This window comes from Urocitellus parryii, chromosome 7 (assembly GCF_045843805.1).
Source record: "Urocitellus parryii isolate mUroPar1 chromosome 7, mUroPar1.hap1, whole genome shotgun sequence".
Taxonomy (NCBI): Eukaryota; Metazoa; Chordata; class Mammalia; order Rodentia; family Sciuridae; genus Urocitellus; species Urocitellus parryii.
In genome coordinates this window covers 163,277,614-163,294,734 of record NC_135537.1, presented here as the reverse complement: position 1 = coordinate 163,294,734, position 17,121 = coordinate 163,277,614, and the positions used below count along the sequence as shown (strand labels likewise).

The following is a 17,121-nucleotide window of genomic DNA, read 5'->3' as shown; positions in this document are numbered from 1 at the left end:
ACTGGCCCAAGCCCACCAATTCTTGCAAAGCAAGCCACAAGCTGAAGAGAAAACCTGACGGCCTTCTGCAAAGTGCATTATGACTTAGCCAGAATCTTTACTCTCTACATCATCTGCTTATGCTTCTAAGAACTCCCCAGAAATGTCAGTAGTCTAATGATCCAAATAAAGGCCTGCTGGTCACTGTGAGGAGGATCTTCTGGGTTCTAGTCTTCTCCTGCCATTCAGTTGAGAAGAGCTGTTTTGCCATATCACCAGACTTTGTCCTGACACCAAATGTTTTCTGTCCATATGTATGGGCTCCCATGTGGTGTGTACTCATGTTCCTTGGGGACATCTGCAATGAGCTATATTTAACTGTCCAATAAATGTGGCTAAGCTGAAGTGGCTTGCTGTTCTCCTGTGAATGTCATAGTCTCACTAGAGACTTTCTTTTTCTTTAAGAGTAGTTTCATCCATCTACCCAATCACTCATCCATCATCTACCCACCATCCATCCATCCACCTATCCACCTATCCAGCCAGCCAGCATTAGCTCGCTGCTAGGTAGGTGCTATGGACTGCTTAGGCTCTAGGAATGAGTCCCCAGGTATTAAGGAGTTTACTCTTTGGTGGCATGTCAAATAGGTGATGAGACATTAATTTTATTCTTTTGTGCTCATAATAGGGCCCATGAGTTCAGCGAGACATAGTGGGTACTAGGCAGGAATTCATGAGGGATATGACACTGGAGCTGAATCTTTCAGCACAAGTAGGAATTAACCAGTTACAGAGAAGGAAAAGATTTCTAGGTAGGAAATACATGTACAAATGAATGGGCCAATCTGTTTGTGAGCAAGCTGCTCATTAGGTGAAGCTTGGGCAGAGGTGTCCTTAGGGGAGAGGTGAGTCCAGAAGTCAGAGAGCAGGAAGCAACCTGCCCGTCTGGGTGCTAGACAGAGTTTGGTGCAGGGCTGATGTGAAGGTGTCATCAGGTTATGCAGGGCAGGGACATGAAGAGCACTGGGTTCTGGAAAGTCCCTCTGGCCTTGGTGTGGGGAACTCAATGAAAGAACATGATCCTGGATATAGAGAGACTGTGGAAGAAGCTAATGATTTTTGGGTCCAAAGTGGGATGAAAACAACAAATAGGTTATACTCACAACAAGGAAGTTCAAGTAACCTAGATTTCTTATGGAAGAACTTTCCTTATGTTCTCCTGATCCCCACAAACACTCTTTGCGTAAACTTCATACGTAACCTTTTACCATGTCCAAGTACAGAGTCTCTTCAAAGCAGTCACCTCTTTCACTAAGTGCACAGAATAGAGGACTATCTGTTGCCCTCGAGGTGCAGTTTGAGCCATCCCAAGCACAGGAGGGGTTAGACCAGGACTTCTCAACTTTGGCATGATGGTCATTTTGGACCTGGTAATTGTGGGAATTGAACTGTGCACTATAGGGTGTTCAGCAGCACCCCTGGTCTCTGCCAACTAGACATTGCCAAACATTCCCTGGGAGGCAAAGCCACTCACACACATGTATGTATGGGTATACGAGCACATATATACATATATGTTATTATGTGTATATACATTTGTGTAATATTCAGAGATAGATACACACGCATAATTGAGAATAGTCACTTAGCAAGTAGCATACAAATAACTAAAACCCAGTTTGGTACAAAGTCACTGATTTTTTTAGGGGTCACCACACTCCTTGATGAGGTTATAAGACATCTTTGGTGACACTCTAGATGTTTGTAGTGCCTCAAACTGCAGCAAAATGGATTTTCTTTCTATTGAGAGGCTTCTCAATAGAGAAAGTAAAATTGAGAGCAAGAATCAGAGAAAAGTGGGTGAAAAATGAATTGCTTTAAAACTGTACAAGTGGTGTGTTCTAGACTTTTTTTTCAGATTGAAGTTGATGTGTTTTTTTCAAACACACTCATATTCTCATTTTTATTGACCTATGTGGTAAGATCCAGAGTATTTCCTCTCAAGTGAGAGATGAGTCATTTTGGGGTGCAAATAGAATGCAGTGCAGGGATCCCTGCACTTTGAAAGATGCCAAGATGATCAGAGATGAGAAAGTGAGCACAAGAAATGATCTGTGGTGTGACATAAAAGGCTATGGCTGATGACCAGGGTGAATGCTCTCTAGACAACACTATGATTGGACAACTACTTCTTTTCTTTAGCAGAGGTGAAAGGAAAAAGCATTTTGTATCCGGCATTTTGCAAAGGACCAGAATTTCCAACATTTTTATTAATTTGTGAGGCAGCCAAAGAAGAATGCAAATCACCCCAGAAACAACAAATGCCGCTGATGAAATCCTGGGACTTTGACAACTTGGGTGATTAGCTAACAAGTCCAACAGAGTGAGTTAGTGGCCGAGCCAGAAATTGAGACCAGCTCTGCCTGGCATCCGAAGCCACTGTCTTTCCACTGCACACATCCAGCCTGATCCAGGCCAGGACATGGACTTGTGTGGAATGCTGAAGCTGGTCGATGTTGCAGAGCCACGACAAGCCCAGAGGGAAAAGAGAAGGATCAGGAAAGCCCTCACAAATACCTCTTGGCAAAGATTGACTTAACTCTACAACTACTTTGCAGTAATATGCTGATATTCCTTTTGAATGTTGTGCTTTTTTATTTGTAGAATTCATATGCTGCTGACTCCATAATATGAGTCTAATCCTTCTTGATGAAATGTTTGCATCTTTTAAAATTTCCAAATTAAAAGACTATCTTTGGGTGTATTGGAAGGAGGGTAAATAGTCAACCGGTTTGATCTAACTGATGATGAGAGTCACAACAGTGGGCTGATGGTCCCAGCTCCCGTCCTGGCCAATACGCTTATGAGCCAGCACTCTGCTGTACAAATGTCAGCCTCTGATCACTATCAGAGTTGTCCCTTTCCTATCTCTCCAAAGTTAGGAGGTCTAATAAATAATGAGATTTGAGATTTGGGGGCCAGTTTAGCTAGGCTTGAATCTTGCTTATATTCATTATTTGCACATTTGGGGAACATGATTTAGATTCTCTGAGTTAGTTTTGCCACTTCTGATATAGCGATGGCGATTGCACTTACTAAGGTCATTTTGAGGACAGATGAAAAGTGCAGTCAAGAGTGTGGTACATAGAGTATGAAGCAGGTGGAAGCTCCGGAGTCGTTATCATTGGTCATGGTACTAATAAGGTTAATTTTCAGGAAAGCCAAATGGCAAGGTCCCAGAAAAACAACACTACATGTCTTTGGGATCCACCGCCTAATTTTCTCTTCCTTATCCTGGATACCCTCTCTCCCAGTAGGGTTGGAGCCTCACTTCCGGACTGGATGGTACAGAACTGCATTCCTGGAAGAAGAGCAGGTGCTTTGGCGTGGGGGAGGCCTCCTGATGAGAGGGTGTACGGGAGATACCTGCTTCACTGAGGCTGGGGAGTAACCTGTAAAAGAGACAGCTCATCCAGGAGCAGCATCAGTGAATTCAAAGTTGGCAAAGAAAGCTCCCAGCTTTACAGACATGTTTTCTAAGTAGGGTTATCTGCTGGGCTCCTGAAGCTTTCTAATCAGATGTTTGCCTGCAAATGAATAAGAACCATAATAAGGAAAGATGCCTTGGAACCCACGCCCCTGGTGAAGGACTATAAAAACCCCTCTGGATTAGATGTCCTCTGAACTCAGATACACTGAGTTTCCGCCTTCCCAGCAAGGTTGGCATCAGCACCATGACAGACGGCTGTAGTCCTGGAAACAGCACAGCTATTCCAGCTGTGCCGACCACTGTCATATGCCCAAAGAATCGCAGCTTTGGAAATGCTATCTGTTTGCCCAGTTCCTGCCAGAGCAGAACATGGCAACTGGTTACGTGTCAAGAAAACCGTCAGCCATTCAGCAGTGCTCCAAGGAGCACAGAACCCGTTTCTTGTCAATCTACCTGCTTTCCGGAAACTTCTTGTGTGGGTTTTGTTTGCCAACCCATCTGCTCCCGCATAGGCTGCTGTGAATCTGGCACTGGTCAGTCTGCTTGTCCAGTCCCATCATGTCAGACATCCTGCTTGGAATCCACTGGTTGTCAGATAAAATGCTGTGATGTCAGCCCCTGTCAACAAAGCTCCTGCCACGAACCCATCAGCACCTCTGGATCATGCCAGGTACCTTGTGGCCAATCAGTCTGCTGTGATACAAGCTCCTGCCAGCCATCCTGCTCTGAAGTAACTCCCTGTCCTGAAACGCCTTGCCCACCAGTCATCTGTGAGTCTAGTTCATGCCAATCCCCTTGCTACCAAGGAGATTCAGGCCAACTCATTGGTGGTGAAGTCCAGCCCTGCAAATCTACTTATTACCAACCCATCTGCTACATTTGCAAGCCTTGCCAATCAGTTCCCTGCCTGCCTGTTTCCTACCAGCCATTGACTTGTGTGTTCAGTTCTTGCAGTCCTTCTTGCTGTGTGCCCTCCCCTTGTCAGCCACTTCACTGCCATCCAGCTCCTTCTGTATCTTTCATCTGCCAGCCAGTGGCTCACTGCCAATTCCCATGTTCTATAAAGAACTCTTGTAAACCAGGTTCCTGTGGCACCATGCTTTCTGGCCAACAGACTTGTAGTGGATCCACTTCCTGCAAACAAAGTGGCTGCAAATCCCCTTCCTGCCAACCACCTTGCTGTGTGACAGGTTTAGGGAAATCATCCAGTGATGGCTCCAGTTGCTTCTAGCCAACTTCCCCAGGTCTGTGCAAAGTAAGTTCCTGCTTGGCAACTTCTGGATCACCCAGCTGTGAGTCCAGCTTCTGTAAAGCAAGACATCATTGATGGAGTACTTTCCACACCTCCTGTGAGGTTGTGCTACTGTCTATATGTACATAGCCATCCTGTGGGTGCATACCTCCTGTGGAGCACAAATTTTACCTGCTCTCTGTCTTTAAAGTCCACCTTCCATATTCTCTCTAGGTGCTTAGGAGAGAACTTGATAGCCGTTGAGAGATCCTTCCTAACTGAGGATAACTTTTCAGCAAGCATGGTCCACTCTATAGCTTGCATTTCCTGATGTTGTCAATTCATTTCATGTCAGCAAAGCTTTCTGTCCAGTTGTCCTGTCTTTGAAGCTTCTCAATCTTTCAGAAGACTCCTTTGCTGCCAACTGGTAATAAAAATGTGAGTGGTTAAGTGCAACGAATAAGACTCATATAGTGCTTTCATTCCTTTCCTCATGCCACTACCTACATTTCTTTCAGGTTCATTTGGATACATTGACCTTGAGTCCTTCAAGTCAGAGGGTTTGCATTGGTCTGCATGGGTAACAGGTGTCAGGAATTATAGATGCTCAAACTGAAAGGGAAAAAGGACAAGTAGTTCACCTGCTTTTAGTCTTTTCACCACCAAGAGCTCTTTTGAATTGAGTGGCCTCAGATGCCCCATAATGAGTAGACTTGGGAAACCAAAGACAGAAATGGTTCAGGGAAGCCATAGATTAAAATAAACATGGAGACTAGCTTAGGGTTAATTCACTTAACACTGGTTTTAATGATCAATTTACTTAATGACCAATTTAAACAAAATTTAAAACACTAGATTTTTTTGTTGGTTTATTGGTTATGATTTTGAAATTTTAAGAGTCCGTTTTAAAAATAATTAGTTGAAGGAAAATTTAGAACATGTTTTATATGTTTTGTATGTAGTTATTGAACCTAAATATTTTTAAAAAATAGTTGCATTTTGGGGAAATTTTAGAGGAAAATTTATAGTATGTGCTCGCACTGATATAAGGTGCTTTCTCAAAGGGATCTGGCCTCTCCATTAATCAAGGGGCTCTTGATCTGTGAAATACATTGATTTAAGTCTGAAACTGAAAGGCCATGATCCTCCACTGTAACAAATCAGGTTTCTTTCGTATGTGGCCACCTAGTTATTCTAGCGCCCTTTACAGAAAACATTAGTACATGATCTGAGAACTCTTGTCTAAAATCAGCTGACTATAGGAATATTTAATATAAGGTTATATTTTAGATTTATTTCTGGAATCTCCATTCTATTATTGATCAATTCTCAATTAGCAGTTTTAGTTCTTGTATTGGTCTGTATGTACATTCTGGCTTCTGTGAACAGGATTCAGAAACAAGTATCCAAGAAGCATGAGCCATTGGAACTATCTACACATATGGCACTACTTCTGTTTTACTGAAAGACATAAAATGAACCTTATTTGATAAAGTGTTATGGGCCTAATTAAAACAAATTATTTATTTGATCATTTGCATGAGACATAGGGCTCATCCAACTGCCCCATCAGTAGTTGGAAAATGTATTTGCAAAACAGCAAAAAATAATCAGTGCATTCATTAACCATTAGCATTCAAGTCGAAGCATCCTATGGAAATGCCAATCAAGATTAAGATAGATGAGGACCATGATCTGCTGAGAGCCATTGAGAGCCATTGCCAAGTAGGAATGACGCATGGCAATTTCTTTGTCAGCCTACCCAATGTTGCTTAGAGGAAGGACTCTCCATTGTGGACTTTGCATGAAAGGTGACCTTGCTCAAGGACCAGGGCGGATCCAGGTTTAGGGTGTATCCTGCTGGGAATAGGGAGTATCCTGCTGCCTCAGGCACGCCCGCTCCTTGAGTTCCCGTTGAGTTCTCGCAGGATTCAGAGAGTATTTTTGGGATATAGAGCCCAGTGGAGGTGGATTTCCGCAGAACGTGTGTGTAGAGTGCTGGTGACAGTTCGAGAATAAAGAGTTGCTGTTTGAATCTACAAGGTGTGAGTGGCTCGTGATTTTGTGCCCAGCCAGACTGCGGCAATGATCTACACAGCTCTTTTTTCTTTTTCTTTTTAAGGTTCAGCAATTTATCTTTTTAAACCATATTTTTAATTGATGCATTATAATTATACATAATAGTGAGATTTTTAAATTATGTGTTAGTATTTGCACATGATAATTTGGTCAATATCAGTCCTCCATATTTACTCTTTCTCCACACAATTTAGGGCAATTTCTTTGTAGGGAGAATGGGACTTGCTGGAGAGCTAGGTGCCTGCTGGGTTAAACTAATGTGCTACTGAAAAAACACTGATCAAAGGATGCAGGAGTCATGTCTACCTCTATTTAGAACTTCACAGCATGATCTCACTGAGAGTCCAAGTATAGGTATTCTTAATATGGAAATGCATCCCACAGGAGAAGTTCAAGGTGGTGGTGAGGAAAGAACCCTGGGCCAAGTTTCAAAGGAGAAGGTTGAGTCCCACCCTGGACATTTACTCACCATATGACCTTTTGCAAGATCACGGTCCTAATCTATGAAAAAAGAAGGAGTTAGAATAATTGTACTCAGGACTCTTTTATATTTTCCATGAACTTCTAGTTATTCTCTAATGGATTAAGACTAAAGCCTCTCACATCTCTGGAACTGATAGAAAATGAAAAGTACCTTGAGATATGAATGGAATGTCACAGAAAATGAACTAAAAACCCCATGAAATGATGCTCAAAAGTAGTATCTTTTGGAGAAATCCAAATTAAAAAATAATTAGATACTATCTTACAGGTGAATTACTAGCAAAAAAAAAAAAAGAAAAAGAAAAAGAATATCAGAGCTTAGCATGTTTTTCTCTAAAGGCACAGATAATACATATTTTATGCTTAGTGGTGCACATGGTCTCTACCCCAATTACTGAATTTTGCTATTGTGTCATGAAAGCATCAATAAGAAACTTGTAAACAAATGAGTGTGGCTGAGTTCCAATACAAATTTATTTACAAAAACATGCTACAGGTGGCATTTGGCTCATAGGGCATAGATCCTGTGTTCTGTAGTAGTAAGTGTTGAGCATGTGACTTTATAGGAATCCTTCTGACTGCTGATGATTATTGGCTTGTTTGACAATTTTTAAAAACAATCTGGATCAATTTATGTAAGTTATATAAATGCATACTACTTGATCTAGAAATTCTGGTCCTGAGGATATATTCCTCTGAAGTTCTTACACAGGCCCATAGGGAAACACATAGAGGATGCTCACTGTGGCATTTCTGTGGTGACATGGACTTTAAAGGAGTCTACCATGGGGAGAACAGGAAGGCCATATATAGTGATTCACTCTATAATGTCATGTAGAATTAGAAGCAACAGATTCTGTATGCATGGACACATTGAGGATCATAACAACACTCTGCTTAATGACAAAAATGGAATGAGATGTGTGGCATGTTGCTATTCACTGAGGCCAAACTGTTGTTTATACCTTTTATACAAACAATAATAGACATGTTGACCAATGGTACTGAAAAGAGGACACAGAGACAAACCCACATAAATACAGTTATCTCATACTAGATAAGGGTGCCAAAAACATACATTGGAGAAAAGATAGCCTCTTCAGCAAATGGTGCTGGGAAAACTGGAAATCTATATGCAGTGAAATGAACTAAACCCCTATCTCTCACCCTATACAAAACTCAACTCAAAGTGGATCAAGGACCTAGGAATTAGACCAGAGACCTTGCACTTAATAGAGGAAAAAGTAGGCCCAAATCTCCATCATGTCAGATGAGGCCCCAACTTCCTTAACAATACTTCTACAGCACAAGAAATACAATTAAGATTCAATAAATGGGATGGTTTTAAACTAAACAGCTTCTTCTCAGCAAAAGAAACAATCAATGAGGTGCAGAGAGAGCCTACATTTTGGGGGCAAATTTTTGCCACATGCACATCAGGTAGAGCACGAATCTCTCCAGGATGTATAAAGAACTCAAAAAATTAAACCCCAATAACCAAAAAACCCAATCAATAAATGGGTACTATACGAACATTTTAAATTAAATTAAATTAAATGCATTAAACACAATGTATTAGAATGAGGCAGGGGAGGGCTAGGGATGTGGCTCAAGCGGTAGCACGCTCGCCCGGCATGCGTGCGGCCCCGAGTTGGATCCTTAGCACCACATACAAACAAAGATGTTGTGTCTGCCGAGAACTGAAAAAAAAAAATAATAAATGTTAAAATTCTCTCTCTCTCTTTCTCTCTCTCTCTCCCTCTCTCTCTCCTTTAAAAAAAAAAAGAATGAGGCAGGGGAAGCAAAGAAACTAAATGGTACATGAGAACATAAAAAATAAATGAGAAAAGAATCTTTCAGGGACGAAAGATGATAATGTCCCATATCATTAGGAATGTGAATCAATTATTTGCAACTGAGGCCCAAAGTGAAAATTAAGGAAAGGCAGAAAGAGAGGAGAGACTTTGATATCATAGAGGAACAACTATGGATGGAATGGCTTGCAGAAATAGCCTTTTGATGATAACCTGTCCAAATTCTCTCTCCCACATCTTCCCCAGGGGTCTCAGTTGTGCTGGAGAAGGAGCAAGGATCTGGGAAGTGTTTTACATCGTCCCTCAATACTGTCCAAAAGTTTCAATCATGTTCCTTCTGTTGTATCTCCTCAAATAATTCCCTCTTCCAAGAATTCTTGCCAAAACTAGGGTTTCAGATTTCACTTTGCAATAGTTTCTGAACCTATCTAAGTCTATATATTTTTTTTTATTGTCTCAATTCAGATTTCTAAGTTAACTGGCAAATATTTTTCAGGGACCTGCACATAAACTATAGGTTCTAAACCTGTCAAATATAAAACGTGGGTTGGGAAGATGTATATCTTTCCCCACGCTTGGCAACAGTTCAAATAACATAGCATTTATTTGTTCCTTTTAGGTTTGCTAGAACTTGCCCATAAAATATCTGAATCTCCTGTTATAAACAGCATTCTGCCAAGCCTGAACATGCTAATAACTAAGTTCTTGTTTACACATCTGTCCGAGTAAGGGAGCAATTTTAAAAACATAAGATGTTTTTAAAAACACCTACCACCCAGAATCCACATTTTCTTACTTACATCTGTTTTGGGTTTTTAAAAAATATAATTGAAATAAAATATCATTAATTTGAAGTCCATTTTGTACCCTTCTCTGTCTCATTTCTCTTCTTCTTAGATACAACTTCTATTATGATTTGTATACCCTGCTAGTCACTGTTAGTTTATATAAAAAGAGGCCACCTATAATATTTATAAAGTCTCCAAGTAATATCTAGTATCAGGGCTTGCAAACATAAGAATTTACATATACAATGTGAAATGATGCAATTCACTTTTTAATTTAATGATTATTGCTTTTAAGAACAATGTATTTTGATACATTGATATATTTCATTGTATTAGCCATCTACTGCTGCAAAATTACCCCCCAAATTAGTGACTGAAATGACAAACATTTGCTGTCTTACTGTTTCTTTGGGTTGGAAATATAGATGTGGCTTAGCCAGTAAACGTAAGACCCTAAAATTTGAGTCCACATTAACTGTAGTGTCTCCTTCTAGCAAATTTCAGATGATCTGAGCCCCTCCAGAAAAGTCTGTAGAGTCAATTTGCCCCAAACTGTCTGCCTAAATGCCCATTTGGTTCATTTACTATCCAGGGTTTCAATTTGAATTTGAGGTCAAGTGCTCTTGTAGAATTGGCACAGAATTCAATCCGGAGATTGCCTTCTTTTCATAAGATATTATGAGGATCCTATTCAATTGCCATGTTGAAGTCCAGATTCACTTTCTACTGAATTTCATTTATCAACAAATTTAGCAAAAATAAAAAGCTAAATTATTTGATGTGGCGTGGTCTAATCAGTTCTATGTTTTATTATTTTTTTCCTAGGCATCTGCAAAGTATCATTTGAACCATCTATTCTAGGATCTTTTTCCCTGAGACAAGATCAAGCTTACAGGTGTATGGCCTCCAGAAACTTGGAAAATTACTTGTCTCAACATTTTGAGTGTGTCTCGTTCTCTGAGATTCCTTAATATCAATGTTTGATTTACTTCTTGCCTCTACTGTGGGACATAAAATGCACGGCATACAATGATGTGAATTTATTAGAGAGTCTAAGTGTTTGTAAATGGGTTTGTCCTTAGAAATGTTCACTTTTTTAATTTGATGATTCCCCCTTGTCTGAAAAGATAGCCACCAAGAAAGGGTCTTTCTGGCATCACCTTGACATTCATTGTGCTGCATCCCACAGGAGATCTCAGATCTATTTCAATCTCCACTCTCAGAGTGAATGAACTAAGGAGGCCAGATTCCTTTTAAAAGCCTAGATTTTTCTTGACAGATACTGAATTGTTACAGTTTCTGGATCATGAGTTGAATGAGGAGAGATGGATACAAATGCATCATGAAAAAATGCATCATGTAAAAACAACTAAGAACATTCAAAACCAAACAGCAGCAACAGAACTGTTGCATCACACTAAGAAGCTTACCTCCTATCAAACATATTTTGGTAGTTGTAGCTTCCTTATTCAGATCAAAAAGAGTCAAAATCTCTGTTTCTGTCTCTCAGTCTTTCTTACCATTTGCGAGTTTTCCCATTTCAGTTTGAAAGGAAACACTTTAATTTTTTTTAATTATAAAAGTAATGTGTGGTGGCGCACACCTGTAATCCCAGCGGCTCAAGAGGCAGAGGCAGGAGAATCACAAGTTCAAAGCCAGACTCAGCAAAAGCAAGGCACTAAGCAACTCAGTGAGACCCTGTCTCTGCATAAAATACCAAATAGGGCTGGGGATGTGGCTCAGTGGTCGAGTGCCCCTGAGTTCAATCCCCAGTAACTCTGCTCCACAAAAAAAAAAAAAAAAAAAAAAAAAAAAAAAAAAAAAATGCATGCTTGAGAAGGAAAGCAATGGAAAGCCTTGGTCTCCAGTACCCAATCCAGTTTCCTTTGAAGACAAACTCCTGATGACTGTTCAATATGCTCTCATGTTGGGTTTCTGCTTTCTTTTACTGATGGTTGCTTATTATCCCCATTTTAAAAATAAAAAGAGACTCATTTCCATATCTCGAACACCAATTTGAGAATATCAACACAAAGTAGTAGAACTTTGTCCTGGTGTTTCTTGCCGTGTTGGGAATCAAACCCAGGCCTCGAACATGCTAGGCAAAGAACTCTGCCACTGAGTTACACCCCCAATCTGCCTTTGTCCTGTTGGATGGCATCCTCACTTTGCTTGTAATCATTTTATTAAAAAAAAATATTTCCATTGTGTGCACTATTTTTCACATACATTTATTTATTTATTTATTTATTTATTTATTTATTTATTTATTTATTTTTGTCAACCCAAGACTGTTTGCAGTTTCCTTCACTCTTCTCATAGGCTCCTACTTACCTTGTTTAATGTTCAGTTCACAGAACTTTCTAAGGTTAAACTTTTGAAATTGCAGACATGCAGTTGTTTTTAATCTATAAATATGGAAATATCTTATGGCTCAGACTAGTATTTTTATGTGGCCTTTTTTGTTGCAATCAAATCCCAGTATACACAGCTCCTTATAACTGGCTGGTATTTTTACATGTGGCAAAGCACTTTAAAGGGCATTAAAATAATAATCACACAAAGGAAAGGATTTTAAAAGGAATTAAAGCAATGTAAGTCACCTTTCCTAAGAGTGTCTTTTAGAATGGAATTTTGCCTGCCCCCTTTTTCCTGATTTGTTTTAATAGCTACTTAACAACGAGGGGAACACATCAGACTTCTCTGAAATTGTATTCCTGAAGAGCAAAAACTCTGCATTAGTTGTCTTATTTTGGAAATCCCCGATGTGGGATAGGCATCGTGGGCTTCGGTAGAGAAGGCTAAGAGGCAGAAGAACCTGTGATTGAGGCAGCCTCATGAAGGCCAGCTTTGAAACTCAAGCCCAGTAAGGAGTTGTCTCAGTAGCTCTACATTGGGAAAACAGGATGGAAGCTGACATCTGAGATATGCAAATGGACCAAAAATATACGTGTAAATGAGACAGCCAGGGACCACCACAGGGACAAAGGGCGAATGTACTCCTAAGCCATAACTCATTTTTCTTTGGTCTCCCACCTGAACTCATAATGGGCTAGGAATTCAAAGCTGGTACCCACCCTCTTTAATACCTGATCAGCTTCAGAGACCAGGTGCATCAGAAGGGCCGGATGCTCTTGCCATGGCTCTCCCAGGACAACATACAGGAACATAAAGGATAAAACCTGTTGAGGAGCCCTCTGATGGCACATTCCCAGACTCTTAACTTCTTACTCACAGTGACTTGTGTTCTCTTCCATTTCCCACCTGTGGGTTCTCTGAACACCTGCAGCAACTCAATGCCCTTATCATAAACAGGTGTTTAGACAGAGTGCAGCAGAAAGGTACAAACCAACCTTTGACTTCAGGGTCACAGTTTGACCTTTCCTTCTTTAGAGGTAAAGCAGCCCCAGGGGAAAAGAAAACACACCTTTGAAATGTACAGAAAGCTAATTAACATTCCTAACCCTTAGACCCCCCTTGCAAAAAGCCCTTTTGCCTGAACAAAAGGAACTCTCTTCCCTTGTTCCAGGAGCCAGCCTGACACTCTGGTCATTGACTGTATGCTCTCTCACCTGACCTGGTTTCATTTCAACTGTCACCAAGTCAAAGTTCCTGTGTCTGGCCTCATAAGATGAACCCCGCCTATGGCATGTGGAATTTGCACATCTGTGGGTGCATGACATTGGGTGTTGCTCCTGTTGGTCTCATCAGTTTTCTTGAATCAATGGGTTTATTTTATAAAAATGGTCCTAGAAGCTGGGAAATAGATTTCCTCTTGTAACCCACATTATCAGAAGCTTTTTGGCTACACCCCTGAATCTGCAGAAAAATGTGAAGGTGGTGATTTATCAGTGGCCCAAAAGCTCTTGCAAACAAAATCAGAGGGTTGCTCTTTAGAAAGACTCCTCTTTTATGGTCTAGGGAAGCCCTGAATGGGATCCATAATCCTAGCCCATTATCTTAAATTTGGCCTCTTGCCTTAGTGTATGGGAACAGATGGGAAAAACTCAGTAAAGTATAAAATTGCCTTTGAATCTCAGGGTGTTTGAAGCACACATTGTACACATAATCTCATATAAGGATGCACAAGATGAGTGTAGTTCATTAGATGTTAAACTGGGGAAATTCCCCAGCCGCAAGGAAGCCAGAAACACATTGTGAACACAAGGGGCCCTGGAACGGGAAGATAATTTTCAAGGTAACAAAATTAACCTATTATTCAGACAATCAACATGGGTGGAGGATCAGGGGGGAGAATTTGGGGCACATACACTTTTTAATGGCATCCAACTAAATTCAAACTATCTCTAGTGGCCATGGAGTCCAACATTTTTTTTTTTTATTATTATTCAAAAGGTAAATTTGATTCTTTGCCCAAACTTTAGTCAAGCTCCTGAAACTTCTCCTGATCCCCTTTGTGTGCTACCTTATAAAAATCTGGTTTTGTAAAGCTTTAGCAAAGAGCCCTGACAAATCTTGTTATCTCTCTGATAACAATAACTGTAAGAAGCATATTTTAAATGTATCCCAAACCTTCAAAAAAGGAATTTACCTTGCTGAACTGAAAGACCAGGAAAGAGCAGGGATGCAAGAAGAGTGGAGAGAACAGGCCACTTAATGCACCAATGAGCCAGTGGTAGAATGTTCTCTCTATACAATTTTGTTCACATACTAATTTTTTAAAAAATGTAAGCAATATGGAGAAGTCTTCTTTTTTGTATGTCATAGTCATAATTTCACCGGTGGCTTTTACATCTCATTTCTTCTTCTGTTCACCTATTTGTGGATTTGATTTTGGTCTTACTGAGCTGTTAGTTTTATATATTATGTATATCGATGCTTTGCCATATTTGTTACTATTGGGCATTTAAAGGGGAATGCCTGGGAAGAACTGGGTTAATTTTGTTTGGAATCAACCTGAAAGGGTAGAAGATGATCGAAATTTGTTCCAATCCATCTTAATCTTTGTTTCAAGCAAGAATCTGACTGAGGCTGAACAGCTTGGTTTTTATCTGGCTCTTATCTTGGATGAGGAATGCTTTTGTTTAGATAGGGATTCTGAAGGCTTTCTGGGTAGGACAGGTTACAACCTCTGTGAACACAGGGACCAATAAAGGGGAGACAAGGCACGCAGGCTGTCCTTATCAGGTTTACATGATCTGTTACAACTTAGGCTTTTTAAATTTATGCTTTGGGCCTGGGAGGAAGAACCTGATAGTGGTGCCATAAATCAAGAATTCTCTGAAGGAGCAGATCTTGGGAGAGATAATACAGGAGGCTAGAAAATGCCTCTAATGTAGAGCAGGGCTTGATATTTAGGGCCTGGTTTCCACAAATATCTGCTAATAGACACATTTTGACTCTGCTATTTGAAGATCATCCCATAAGCTCTTGGCAAAAGGGTGGCTGGAGGAGAAAAAGTGAGACGACCTCAAATTGTGGGTTTGATCCCTACATAGGTACAGGTAGGCAGAAGCCAAGGGGCAAGAGAGCATCCCAGGGCATCTCAGATGAAGTGTTGAAGATCCCAGGTGCCATAGGATGGGGAAAGAGAGACAGGAATAATTGGATGGCACAGAGACCAAAATGCTCATGAGATTCTGGGAGTAAAGACAAAAGGGTGTAAGTTTGAGCCACAATAGTCATAGTGAAACATACGTATGCTTGCAACTGTCGAATTTACAAAGTAAGCCTTTTTAAATTCCACTAGATTTAGTCCTTCCACATGAATGTGAGTTACCAGGTGCTCAGCTTCAAGACAAAAAGAACCCAAACCCAGTAATTTGTGATTTGCCTTCTCACCTTAAGGTCCCTGCAGTGGTGCCTGAGTCTAAAGGTGGGGTGGAACACTGTGAAAGGGGAATGGAATGACATTTGTGTATACAGAAAGTGGTTGAGTTAATTATGTCCTATGTGGCAGATACTGTCAGACAATCAGATAAGACGATCAGTGTGGCCTGGGAGATATCAGAAGTGATTTGTAAACATGTAAAAGGCTTTCCCAAGGGGAACAGTTAAAGGATGCAGGGCTCATATCAGTCAGAGCTTTCAAGGTAAGTGGAGATTATTAGTAAATTAGCTAGAAAGGGTAGAAGGACAATTCAAAATTATCACAACATGCAGAGAAAAGGAAACAAACAAACAAAAATTGGGGGAAAACATGGGAATAACTGCAGTCACTACAACTTGAAAAATCAGTTTCAAGGATATAGTTTTTAAAACTAGATTAAAAGACTGAGCTGGATTCTCATTAAGAAGGGAGATTTTGTTATCATTTGCAAAAGATCTCCAACCCTCTGAATAGACTCCAGAGAGAGCCTGAAGCATTACATAAATGTTGTTAATATCTCTGACGAATTACAAAAAAAAAATAGTTCTGAATCAGAATTTCTCTATTTGTGGAATACCCTTTATTTTCCTAGAATACTGTCTATAATTGCTCTTTTTAAGTGGAAGTCATTTTAGTTTTTATTTTGATTCTTAATCCTCTGTTTTCTTGTAAGTTATCTGTTGAGTAACTCTTAACTATTTCTTTTGTGATTAATGTGACTTGACAAGCTTCTTCAGCTACCATTTCTAAAGGCTGACATTTCTTATGACAAGTCAGTGATGTTAGACGATAATCTAATGAACCAAGATCCACTAAAATGGGGGCAAACACATATGCCCACGAGTCAATGCAACATCACGAGTCAATGCAACATCACGATGATAATTCTACATTATTATGATGATGATAGTCCTGTACGCTGGGAGTTCCTTTTTTCTTTAAACTTTGGAAGATAAGAGAAAGGTTCACGAACCCCAAGTTATCTTGAAATTCAATTAGAAATATCACAAATAAATATAATTAGAAATAACACAAATATAGTGCACAGATATTATGGTAAAAATGAGCTAGAGTAAAAACGTAAACTCTGTCACAAATGCTTATGATGCAGTAGGGTGAGTGAGCGTACATCACAAGTTGGGGACTGATGTTAGATGCCATCGAAGACTCGGAACCCACCTTAAAAAGGATCAGATCCAAGTTATGCAAAGTTACCTTGAAAAGAAGGGTATCCTCCAAGTCTCAATACCTGACTCAGACCTGATTGAACATATAAAAACGTGAAGCCTAAAGGAGGGTGTTAGTGAAGTATGGAAATCTGGAGCTAACACAAGTGCTGTGGCCAATGTCACCAGTGTCTTTTCAACCCACTGCCCAGAGGAGCAGGAGAGTTAGTTGTAGGACTGAGTTTCCAAGTTCTACTGAGG

The 17,121-nt window shown here is 40.2% G+C and overlaps 1 protein-coding gene across 1 annotated transcript; it reads left to right on the top strand.

The window, feature by feature from the left end:
• Positions 1-3,713: 3,713 nt before the first annotated feature.
• On the top strand, positions 3,714-4,700 carry Krtap29-1 (keratin associated like protein 29-1). The gene has a single exon (XM_026386825.2). It carries the CDS (start codon positions 3,714-3,716, stop codon positions 4,698-4,700), a length of 987 nt encoding a protein of 328 aa, XP_026242610.2.
• Positions 4,701-17,121: the final 12,421 nt, after the last annotated feature.

Bases quoted from the DNA above. Each gene is read 5' to 3' on its own strand.
- Krtap29-1 (XM_026386825.2), top strand. From the start codon at position 3,714: ATGACAGACGGCTGTAGTCCTGGAAACAGCACAGCTATTCCAGCTGTG.